The sequence below is a fragment of the Glycine soja genome, chromosome 8, assembly GCF_004193775.1.
Source record: "Glycine soja cultivar W05 chromosome 8, ASM419377v2, whole genome shotgun sequence".
Taxonomy (NCBI): Eukaryota; Viridiplantae; Streptophyta; class Magnoliopsida; order Fabales; family Fabaceae; genus Glycine; species Glycine soja.
This window is the reverse complement of record NC_041009.1, coordinates 35,408,394-35,420,791: the sequence shown is the minus strand read 5'-3', so window position 1 is coordinate 35,420,791 and position 12,398 is coordinate 35,408,394. Positions and strand designations below refer to the sequence as shown.

Sequence of the window (12,398 nt, the reverse complement as noted above, 5' to 3'; positions counted from 1 at the left end):
GGTCAACATCAACTGAAAAAACCTGGAGGACAACAGCCAAAAAAAAATCCTTGGTCGACGTTAGCAAAAATTTCCCATGTCTGACGTCAGTGAGAAATTAACCCTAACCAACATCATCTAAAAGAAAAAAAAATAGCTTTGGTTGACATCATACAAAAAAATTTTGATCGAAAAACCTCGATCAACGTTAGTGAAAAACTACTTATGTTGATATTGGTCGTAAAAACTTTGGTCACCCGTAGTTGTGAGTGTTGATGGAGAAAGAGTCGTGAGGAAGAACGTGAATTAGAGTGAGCATCTCCGAAAAAAGAATTTCAAATTCTATATTTTTTGAGAGAATTTGAAATCCCACTGTTTTAGTCAATCAAAATGATTCATAAAAATACCAAAAATTAAATCTCCTTTCAAATACTCTATCCAAACAAGCTATTTTATCATGAATCATTTTAAATTCCTTGAAAAAATGAATTTCCCTGCTAATTGAGTATTCATAAAAATACCAAAAATGAATCATTTTAAAGATGAATGATATGTAATTCCTTGTTCTTGTTAAAAAAAAAATCAATTATCTAGTCTCGCAGTAATTTTAAAAAACGTATTAAAATTAAACAATTACATAATTTAAGGATAATTATCTCATACAAAATTCAAACATTGATATTAATTTCATTGTTTGTAAGAGAAGAAAATACTTCAATCCATATCAAGACCTAAAATTATATATCATCAACATTGATGTCACTTCACTTATAATACTCAATAATTCATGAATTATTTTGCAAATTAGAGGGTCCAAAACAAACAACATAATCAAACAATCTTAGAATAATCAATTTTTTTCTTGCTTTGTAAGAATGAAATTTCTCCTCTCTATTCTTTGTTCACAATAACCTGACATAGAAGAAACAAAATAATATAAGTAACAATAGGAAAGACAAATAACTATACTTCAACTAGGCATAAAAAAAGACACAATTTTATAATTTGAAAGTTGAAATTGAAAATGCAGACAAAAGGTTACTCACCAAGTTTCATTTTGCAAGATGTGTTAAAACATAATCTGTCTTTTCGTGAATTGGAAGTATTTCACAATAACTAATTGCTTTGGGTCATCAGTTAACCATTTAATAGCTTTAGCCCATTGTTGTCTATTAAAATCTAGTATCAAATTTGCCTCACGTAACACTTCTTGAATATCTTCATCATCGACTTTACCATCTATTTTTTCTAGCATTCTGTCAAAAGAGTTGACCATTTTATCCAAAGAAGCTGCTATTCCTTCTTTTTCTCCAATCCACACTATGTCATCCCAGTTTTGAAGCACCTTGAATTGAAACGGTTTAGCCGATTTGTACGACTGGAAAAAAAAAGAAAAAGTCAAATCCAATCTACTTTGAATAACAAATAACAATATATTAAAGAATACTTACAATACAATATTCATTCCAAGCATTTTCATTCTCAACTGTGATCATGTGTTTAGTGCCATCCCAATCAAACCCACTCTGGCCAAGGATGTCACTTACAATACCATACCACGATCTCCATAATTTGATACGGTTTTTGACATTATCTGATCTGACATTAAACATTGAAGCTTGTAGACAACACTGCGGCTGCAGTATTCAATGCTGACCTTTTCCAACCTCCGTCACCCTTGTTGCCCAAATTCCTTTGATCTCTTAGTACATCAGTTAATACGCTTTCCATCTCCAAATTCCATGTAAAATAACTTCTTGTTTCCTCATTATTTTTTCCTAAAACTTTTTTTTTTGCTCGTCATTTTTTTAGTAGATGACTCCATTGAAATTAATGTCACTTATTTTAACCTGCACATAACAATTATTAGATACAACCTACTTTATTCATTTGATTAGTACACTGCACAATCATAGAAAATATTTCAAGCAAAGTTTTTATGTAATAGCAAAGTACATAAAAGTCTATCTTCAATAGAAAAGTACAATAGTAACAAAACACACAAAGTTTGTCTGCAATAGCAAATTATATTTAAAAAAGAACAATCCATAAGCAAAGTTTCTTCTAACTTGATAGTTAGCAAACATATTCATAGCTAATGTATCTCGAAATCTTGTCCATTCCTCAATAGCTTGAATAGTTGTGATATCATCTATGACATTGTTTTGAACTCTTTCCCTTGATTGATGGACTAACTCTTCATCAACAACAGATAAGAATTCTAAGTCTTAAACTTCTAAAAGTTGATCAGTTTGTTGTTCGTCTCTTATGAAATTGTGTAACACAAAACAAGCATTGATAATTCTTATTTGTGTCTTTATATAAAAAAATGAAGGAGTTCTTAATATACTCCATCTTTTTTTCAAGATCCCAAATGACTTTTCTATTGCATTTTGGGCACTTGCATGACTAAGATTAAATAACTCCTTGTAACTTTGAGGGGTGTTTCTAATCCACTCATTGAGATGATATCTAGTCCCTCGATATGGTGCTAAAAATCCTGGACCATTGGTATATCCCGCATCCACAAGAAAGTACTTACCTACAATGTTTAAAATAAAAATCATAGGCTTAAACTAGAAAAAAAAAAGAAAAATATTATTTCCAAGAAATATTACCAGTTGGAATTTCAAGTTTGTTTTGACGATGTAATGCATCTCATAATACTCGAGAATCTCTTGCAGATCCTTACCACTCAGGTAACACATAAATAAACCTTAAATCTGAACCACAAGCGGCTAACACATTTGTAGAGACATCACCCTTTCTATTACGATATCTAGGTCTCTCATCAGGAGAAACTGTAACCGGAATGTGAGTCCGATCAAGTGTTCCAATACATCTCTACAAATAAGACAATTTTTTTAGATTCTAAGAAAATTTTATAATTAACTAATCTCTCCACTTGTTTGCTTTCGCACCTTCTAAAGTACAAGGTTGAAAATTCAAATAGTCTTTGCTCACTTTCATTACCACTCTCAAGACATCGTTGAATTGCCTACTTATGGTTTCTTTAGATCTACAATAACTAAATTGCACTATCCTATGCTTTAGGTTGTGAACAAGAATATGTAAAAACATTGCTACTGCTTCAGTTGTTGGAACATTTCTTGTTCTTACTAATCCACCATTTTCTTGTAAAATTCTACAAAGGTTAAAAAATGCATTTTTACTGAGCCTCAGTTGTTCAATGCAATCTTTCTCTGTCCCTCTATAAAGACGATTAAGGAATCTGCGACGTTCTAGTTCTCAATTACGGGTTTGTTCCTTAACAAAATAATTATTATGATGCCATGTCACTACACCAATGACCATATGAACAACACAAGTAGCAACTAATAAGATTATCTTTTTATACTCTTCTCTTTTATGTTTTCTTGAAGTAATTACAGTGTCAACTATGCTAGGATCCATTTCTTCTCAATTCAAACTGCACGATAATGATATAAGATAATATGTGCATATACTATTTTGAGATTTAAAACAAATATCTAGGTAAAAGATGTAAAACAATGATACTAGTGCAATTTAAAGTATAGATAGAGATGATCAACTAGAAAAAAAAACTAACAAAGTTTCGTATATTAGGATCAATAAAATAATAGTAAACAGAGATGTTGGACAGCATTGCAGAAAATGATGCAGTTTTTTTGGCCTATGAATGATTTGTACATTATTATCCTATCACACCTTTTTTATTGATTATGATATATATTTTTACTCAAGAACTGCAGATTAAGGTGGATAAGTTATCTCAGGCCTGATTTGAAGAGAGGAGCATTCTCACAGCAAGAAGAGAACTCCATTGTTGAACTTCATGCAATCCTTGGCAACAGGTACTACTATATTTTGTTAGTTAATATTTTCCATAGGCATAGAAGTAGTTAATATTTTCCATCATTATTTTTGTCTATATTCAAGATTTTTTTTTCTCTTTGTTCACATCTGATGTTGCTGTCTAGTTTCCTCAACCAGATCAGCATCTGCTCGATCAAGTATATATATTTAATTTCTTGATACTTAGTAGCCATATTGTTATTGTTATTCTGGTCTTTGAATAGTATCTGAAGGCATCTAGTTTCATCAAGAGAAATAGCACACAAACACGCACACACGTATACGAACATGCACACACACACGTCACGATGATGAGTAAGATCAGCAACTTGAGTTCTGTAATCAGTTCTGATCTCATAGATGCCAAGCTTGAAGAGGTTTAATTTTCCTTTTTAATTTTATGCTATTGCTATTGCTAAAGTTTGAGCATAATTCTTTGTTAATTAAAGGCAGCTGCTTCACCCTCTTTGTTTTCTTTTTCCCTTGTATTATTCTTCTTGTTCCTCTTATCTCTCTGTCTTTAGCTTTAATTTTGGTTTTTCACTTGAATTTTCAATGGAGACTTCAGGACTGGCTAGGCTTGCCCGCAGGAGTGAAGTTTGATCCCACAGACCAAGAACTAATAGAACATCTTGAAGCCAAAGTGGAGGCAAAGAACATGAAATCACACCCTTTGATAGATGAGTTCATTCCCACTATTGAAGAAGAAGATGGAATTTGTTATACCCATCCAGAGAAGCTTCCAGCTGTGAGATAAACACTGTGAAAATATACTAGAAAAAAATAAATTTAATTCACCTCCCGTTAATTTCTAACTCTCATTATTCTCTAACATGCAGTGTTAATTAGTGTTGTTTTCTAACTATCTTATTCAAAGTTCCATAAGTAACCCTTTCTAAAACAATGACAACCAACTCTGATATCAATTAATAAGCACCCAAGCAAGCACTTGGGAAACTCTGCCTTAAAAGTTAACTGTCAAGGAGGGAGAACCAAAGCCACTCAAGTACCCCACTGAGAATTCCATACTACTTGATGTAACACTTAGGCAGGCACCACCCTATAATACCCAAATCTCTATCAAAAGAGGAAATTTTCTCCCTATATTAAGAGTGCCATTGTTCGCAACAAGTGTTACCAGATTACAATTGTTTTATGTATATTCTGATAATTGATAAAGCATAAATGGACAATCCAAATATTCTATTCTGGATATGTGCCAGCAAACAAGTAACCCATAACCATCCACATATTAGCTAATTGTTAAGAATCGGGTATTTTATTAGAAAGATAGGGAAATCTCCCTTGAAAAAAGCTACAAATATTTAGAACTTAACCTCCCCAGCCCGCGGGTCCTAATCCTCTCTCAAATGAGAATGACGATATAGCCTTTCTTCCCTATTGCAGCCCAACAAACTAACAGATATTAACAAATAATTACCACTCTCACCAACAGATATCAACAACAAACAGATATTTATAGACACCTAACACTAACCTTGGAAATAGACTGCAGAATCTCAGTGATAGTTTTAGGTTTGTTACACTGATCAGGAAAATCTTGGTAATCTATACCAGCTTGTTGGGCCCACTTCTCTAGGGACTGTTGTGAAGCAACTAACCATCTTATTCACTACTCATCATCCTTTGGATATTCAACAGCTAAAACCTTTGATGAGGTATATATACACTACAACTAACTTCTATGCCTATAGCTACTACTGCAACTACTTCTATGCCTATGGATGGATATCCCCTTGAAGTTTCTTCCACCTCCAAGATCAGCAGTGGCAACAACAACAGCACCCTAGACAGGTTTGACAACTCCACCACTAGTTCTGATATGATGGGAATGGGATATTTTCCTTTCCAGCACCTCAACTATGGACCAATCATGGGACTCACTACTACTCCCAACAACACTCCACTTTGCTTCATACCAAGTTCCACTTCTTCTCAAATGATGTCAGAGCTGAATTCCACCATGTTCCATTCTATGTTTCCAACACATAAATTTTACCTTAACAACCTTTCTTCAGTAAAACTAAGCACCCTTGTTTTCCTTTTTCTTGTATATTTTTAGTCTTTAGGTGAAGTCAAAGCAATTTTATTGCGAATTGGAAATTTTCTTGTAGGAGTAACATTATAAATATGTTTTATATTGCTCCTCTTTGAATATATTGAAAAAGGTGAAGTTAATTCTGACAGTTGGTTTGTGTTTGCAGTTCATGAGAGTGAAATGCAATAATCACATTAGCCCCAACCAGACATTAACTAGGTCTAATATTACATTTTCCTGTAATTTAGTTATTATCTGGTTTACATCTCCTCTTAATTTGCTACAAGTAGTTACTTATACATGCACAGCCAAAGGGGTCCGCTGCATCTCTCTCATCTCTGCTTGATATGCCTCCTCTCAACTCTCAATTGAAGTACAAGTTGGGACTAACAAAGTGAAGAAACCAAAGTTCTTATAAAAGAATAAACACAAGCACCTACAATGCAAGGTCTGTTCCTAACAAATTAGTAAAAATGTCCATAGTACAAATTAACGAAATCAAACAATGAGCAATGAGCAAACATATGGTGCTCACAACCTATCTCAACTCCAAACCCATCCAATTCCACACCCACCAACATATCAAAATCATTGAAACAAAATAAATGAAATAGAAAACGAAACATAAATCAATAAAATCAAGCGACCCTTGTAGATACAAAAATGAAATCAAAATCAGAGATGAGCGAGCAAGAGAGAAACCTACCAGTGAGAGGAAGAAAAGCTACGGAAAGGGAGGTGGTAGCTCGTGACGTTGCTGAGAGGGGAAGAGAGAGCTACGCGTGTGTGCGCTGAGAGGGAGAGAGCTGGTGGTGTGCTGAGAGGGAGATAGAGCACTACGGAGAGTGTTTCTATAGACGGAGGAATTTTAATTCCTTTTCTTTTGGTGAGAATTTGAAATTCTGTCAAAATTAGTAGATTGAAATGCTTTATAAAAATGATATCATTTTAATTACTTTAAAATATCTTATCTAAACAGATTACATTATAGGAAGACATTTTAATATTCTTATTGAAATACTTTACCTGATTTAATTTTACCATCCAAACACATACTTATGGTGGCAAATGTGAAAAATTATGAAAATGCTTATGGAATCCCTTCATGATAAAATCTAGTACCCAAAACTCAAACGTAAATCATGGGTTGTTTATGTTTTGGGTAAAATGGTGCTTGCGGTGTTCTCATGTAACTTAATACTTGGAGAAAAAAGTTAATGGAGTTGGTAAAAAAATGGGCAAACAACCTCCAAGTGAAGTAATATAGACTTGGAATACTTTGAATATAGATGCTTGCCCTATTGAAGTTTTAAGAAGCACAAAAAATAAGTTACATGGGCATCTAATGTGATACTAGGACACATATCTAATGGTTTTTGCTACGATCCGAAATTTTAGGTACCTGTTGGCATTATTAATATCTAGACTCTTTAATAGACATCATATATGATGCATTGTACGATTTATTGTAGCTAATTCTTGTTAGGATTGTGTTTACTGTGTAATTTGTTAATAGCAAATAACTTAAGGTGATTTGATGGTTTAGGGAGAGTGGAAGAGGGAAAAGGTAACGAATGGGTTTGATCCCTTTGACTAACGAAACTAACATTTTAAGTTTTTAACAAATTAACATTTGCCGATAAAAAAAAACTTTTCTTTCAATGATTCTTGTTTTTTTAATTTGGTTTTCTCTTTCCACACATATGTGTGCATGGACATTTCTTTGCGTCCTGGTTTTAGCAAATTTTGTTAACTCCTAAAGGGTATTATTATGCCATCTTGATTTTCTGATAGTCTCAGCTTAACATCAAATTGACATACGGGAAAAGAAGCTTCCATTGTTTATGAAATAGGGGCACTGGTGGATAAGTATGTGAAATGAACTTTCGTGACACAAATCATATTAGAGGAAACTAGTTTAGTGTTTCGTACCTTGTACAGATATTTAAAAAAAATTGAGAATTTCAATCGAAATTGGTCTTGGAATATAAAAAAATTACACTAAAGGATATCCTTCAATCATACTAACTCGTTGGAGGCGGAGTATTTGTCTCCCCACAAAATCTTCTTCGTGTACACAGTCAAAAATCAAAACCTAAAATGTCCAAGGATGGACAATGGCTTGGAATTCTGTTCTACCAAATTCAATGAATTTGTAGAGATGAATATAACAAGATAACATATTGTATGCTATATACTCCACAAGAGAACAAAATAGCTGGAAGAATGAATATGACCTTGTTGGAAAATGTCAGATGCATGTTATCCAATTTAGGCTTGAATAAGAGTTTTTGGGTTGAGGCTCAACCAAACATGCTATCTTGTGAATCGCTCACCATCTAATAGTTACTATAGAAGGTGTTTGGATGTCCAACATACTATCACATAAGTGAAGCTGAGTTGGAGCTCAGAGCCAAGAAGACATTCTTTATGGGCTATGGAGATGGAGTCAAAGGATTCCGAGTCTACTCTCCATCTAAAATAGAGGTCATTATTAGTAGAGATATACTCTTTGACGAATTCTCTATGCTACATTCTAAATCTAGTGAAGATTTGGGCAAGGCTGAGGATGTCACCAAGCAGGCAGAGTTTGAGAGTTCCATAATAAAAAAACATTAGTGATTGAAAGTAGTTTGAAGCACATGATAAGATTGATCACGATCTTCAAATGTACTATCAACACCAGAATACAACACACCAATTGAGGGGATTGACTGAACGAGTCAAAATCATTCAAAGCAGCCCAAAACCATAACACCCAAAAAATTCACAAAGACAAATCAACGCTCTCAAAAGATATAACTTGTATAATAAAACTTTTTTTTTAGAACTTGAACTCAAGTAGTCTAAATAATTTTTAAAACTTGTATTGTAAAAGCTACCTTAATCAATTAATTAAAATTTCATCTGTAATGAAACATTTACAATTTTTTTTAGAAGAGTTACATTAATAGGAAAACTTTAGAAATTAAATAAATTTAACTAACATGCAAAAAATTTAATTAATTTAAAACACTGTAATAAATATTTAAATAAAACACTACCAACAATTCAATCACAAACAAATTTAATTACAAACAAACAATTCAACAAATTAATCACAGAAAATTTAATTACAGAGAAATATATATGTGGTTTTATAAATTCTTCAACTTAACCATTAAAAAATACCCAATTTATTTATTTTCCTTAATTACTCAATTGATTACTATTTATATTTAATTATTCAACCCATGTTCTTTTCTCATTAAACACAAATAAAGTTCAAATAAATTCTAACCAAATCATTTAGACCCGTTTGGGGGTGGTTTTCTGTTTTTTTTTTTAAATTAAAACCAGTTTTAAATTTGAATTTTTAATTCAACTTTGATTTTACAACCCATTGCAAAATAGAAAAGTAACTCTCTCTTCCTCAACTTTTGTTCTCCTTCACCGTCAACACTCATGGCGGCAACCAGTGCAAAATAACACCAACACCACACTTTCACTGCTGTCACCACCCATTCCTCCCTCCGATCGGGCTTCCAAACTCATCTTGACTCCACTGCCTCAGTTAGTGTTAGGGTTGTTGGGTAAAATCAGAAACAATAAACAATAGACCTATTTTCTTTTCTCAATTGGGGTAAAATCTGTTTTGAAAATGTGTAAAAAATCAACTCAGACCCTTTTTTGTTGAACAAATTTTCGTTTCAAAAATGTATTTTAAAACTGAAAACGGGAAATTCAGAACCACCCTACTCATTAGGTTGTAAATTTCTGGGTGTTATAGGTGAGTCCCATCAATTTTAAAATTATTTCCACCTTATTTCTCCCTTTCCAATCATCAAAACATATTTCCATCCACCATACAACACAAGTGAGACTTTAATGATTAAACTTGCTCGCAAGTCACAACTACTTTTAGAGTTCTTTTTAATTACTTTTATAGCTAAAAGTACATGCCATAAACGTGCAAAAATAGCATGTACCATGAATTATTTGCAATGAAAATAAAATTTGATCATTTAGGTAAAGTAAAAAGGGAAGAAACAAATGCATGGGCCAAAAACAAAATGAACTTGTGCTTACGTATAGAAGCAAGCAACGGCTATGCGTTCTAAACCAACTGCACAATCTTATGGAGCAGCTGGGGAAATGTATGTACATGTCTGATACTACAGTAAAGTTTAATGATATATATGAATTATATGGCTATAGGGAACAATCTTTCAGAATTTACAGCAAAGAAGATGCTGCCTCCAATCCCGCTGCTTCCTGCGATGCCTCTGTTATTAAATTCAGGCTGTAATCTGCAAGCACCATAAGCAAATCATTGTATTCAATACATTACTGAACGCTTAAAAATAAGACTTAATTGCACATTTTGTGATACAACTATCATCATTTTACGAATTTTACTATCCAAGATTTTTTTGGTGCATTTTGCCACTATATCTTTCATTGTACATTTTAACCATCTGTTAAATGTGTAACAAATTGTTCACTTGTCCCTTAAAAACGTCATTTTGTCATCAATTTTTGCTAAATAATGTCGTTTTGTTAACAATATGATGGTAAAATGCATGAAAAAAATAAATTTAGTAGTAAAATTTGCAAAACGATATAGTTGAGTGATAAAATGTGCAGTTAAGCATTAAAAGAAACCAACGAACCCAACAAATTACCAGGCATTTTACATGGGAAAGGCAAAGGACCAAGTGCTATCTATGCTGCGATCTGATCTAAGAGAGATGCTACCAGAAAAAGGTAGAGGCCCTGAGTAACCTATAGAGGAGAAACTCAACTCGCATAATCTTTGATGAACTTGATTTGTTACACCATAGTCATCAGACTTCACATCTGCATTTTGAGTTTGACCACAATTACAGTCACTAACTTGACTACTTTCCTCTTTGCCACTAGTTCCAGAAGCCGAATGATCAAACCGATGTGTGATGCTTCCATTCTCCTGCAGAAAACTACTAGTGTCATGGATATCAATGTTTGATTCTGAAGCAGGACTAGATAACACTGCATCCTCAATCTCATTTTTGGACTTCTCAGACTGAGAGTGAAACTCGGGCTCACTAGCAACCTGTAACAATAATAATAAGAATATTTAAGAAATTTCTTCACATAATAGTATTTTGACTTAAATATGTTTGAAATTTTTAACATATATCCCATTTTTGTTGTTTTTAATACCTAATAAAAATTTTTGTTGGTCTGAGTTCCTGATATATTAAAAGTTTTATTCTGAGTGATTATCATTAGTTAAGTGATGATGTGAAATCATCTCAACGACTCTTCTAATATATACCCGTTGTTGGAATAATGCTAGTCATCACTTCACTGACGACAAAGATGATTCATAAACAGACTAAAACTGTTAATATATTAGGGACTTAGAACAATGAAAAAATTTACAAGATTCAACAAAAATCAGGTATATATCAAGGATCTAAAAGTTATTTAAGCCTAATATTTTTCTAAAGAAATCATTTATTTTAAGGAAGTATAAAGAAATCATTTATTTTAAGACTCAACAAAAATCATTTATTTAAGCCCATTACTATAATCACTGCAATCCCAATTAAGTTAGCATTCCAGTAATTGTCCATCATTTGCAGTACATTATAATATTAATAAAGAAAATACAAAAGATTGGGGAGGCAAGAACCTGACCCAATAAACTAACATAACCTAAAAAACTGTAAATCACAAGATATGAAGGATAACTGATGACATTGGCAGTTCACTTAATAGTATGTAAATTGCACATGGAAAAAATGTTGGAATTGTTTTTGAAATGTGGAAAAAAAATGTTGGAATACCTTGGCATGGTTCTATTTGATTTCATCACCCTCAAAACCTAATGTCTTGGATCTCTTAATGTCTAACTTTTGTAACAAAATCTTATCTTCAGGCACAACAATCTCTTTATACACATTATCATCAAGTTTTCTAGTTGCATCTTCATCTTCCTGCATCAAATCCTTGGACTGATCAGGTTCCTCTTTTGCAAGTGGATTTAACACATTGATCCCAATATTGTCTTTCACTGTTTCTTTATTTTCACAATTCCAAGAATAGATTTTGTAGATCTTTTCATCTACTTTTGTCCTTATAAAAATCTTATCCTTAGTAGGGTATCCTTCATCCACCCAGGTATCCTTAATAATGTTGTAACTAGTCTCTTTGTGACAAATCAAAAGTTCTGCTTCACATTCAGTAACACTTTTGTCCATATAGAAATCAACTGATTCCTTAAATGAATTTGTTTCTTCTAGTGGATCATGGATTGGTGAATTTGGGGACTTTTTCACTGATTCCATATCACTGTGAAACATCCCAAATGACTCTATTTCCTACAAAGAATGGAATGCTGAATCAACAGATTCCCTGACCTGTGCTTCATAATCATTTTTCAAATTAAGTTTCATTGTAGTAGTGTAATCTATTGACCCCATGTCTTAGGGTGATAGATTTGAATATATCTGTTTCACCTCTTTATATGAATGGAGACTCTAGCTTCACATTCCTA

General features: G+C 32.8%; 1 protein-coding gene and 1 long non-coding RNA gene across 2 annotated transcripts; both read right to left on the bottom strand.

The window, feature by feature from the left end:
- Positions 1–604: 604 nt before the first annotated feature.
- LOC114424568 lies at positions 605–6,752 on the bottom strand. The gene is made up of 4 exons (XR_003669022.1): positions 6,582–6,752; positions 1,431–1,829; positions 1,026–1,357; positions 605–891 (listed from the first exon to the last, which is right to left on the bottom strand). It is a non-coding gene; the product is annotated as an uncharacterized LOC114424568 (long non-coding RNA).
- A 3,306-nt stretch (positions 6,753–10,058) lies between these two features.
- LOC114424106 lies at positions 10,059–12,189 on the bottom strand. The gene is made up of 3 exons (XM_028390970.1): positions 11,785–12,189; positions 10,552–10,949; positions 10,059–10,164 (listed from the first exon to the last, which is right to left on the bottom strand). The coding sequence occupies exons 1-3, from the start codon at positions 12,187–12,189 to the stop codon at positions 10,059–10,061; spliced, it is 909 nt and encodes a 302-aa protein (XP_028246771.1).
- Positions 12,190–12,398: the final 209 nt, after the last annotated feature.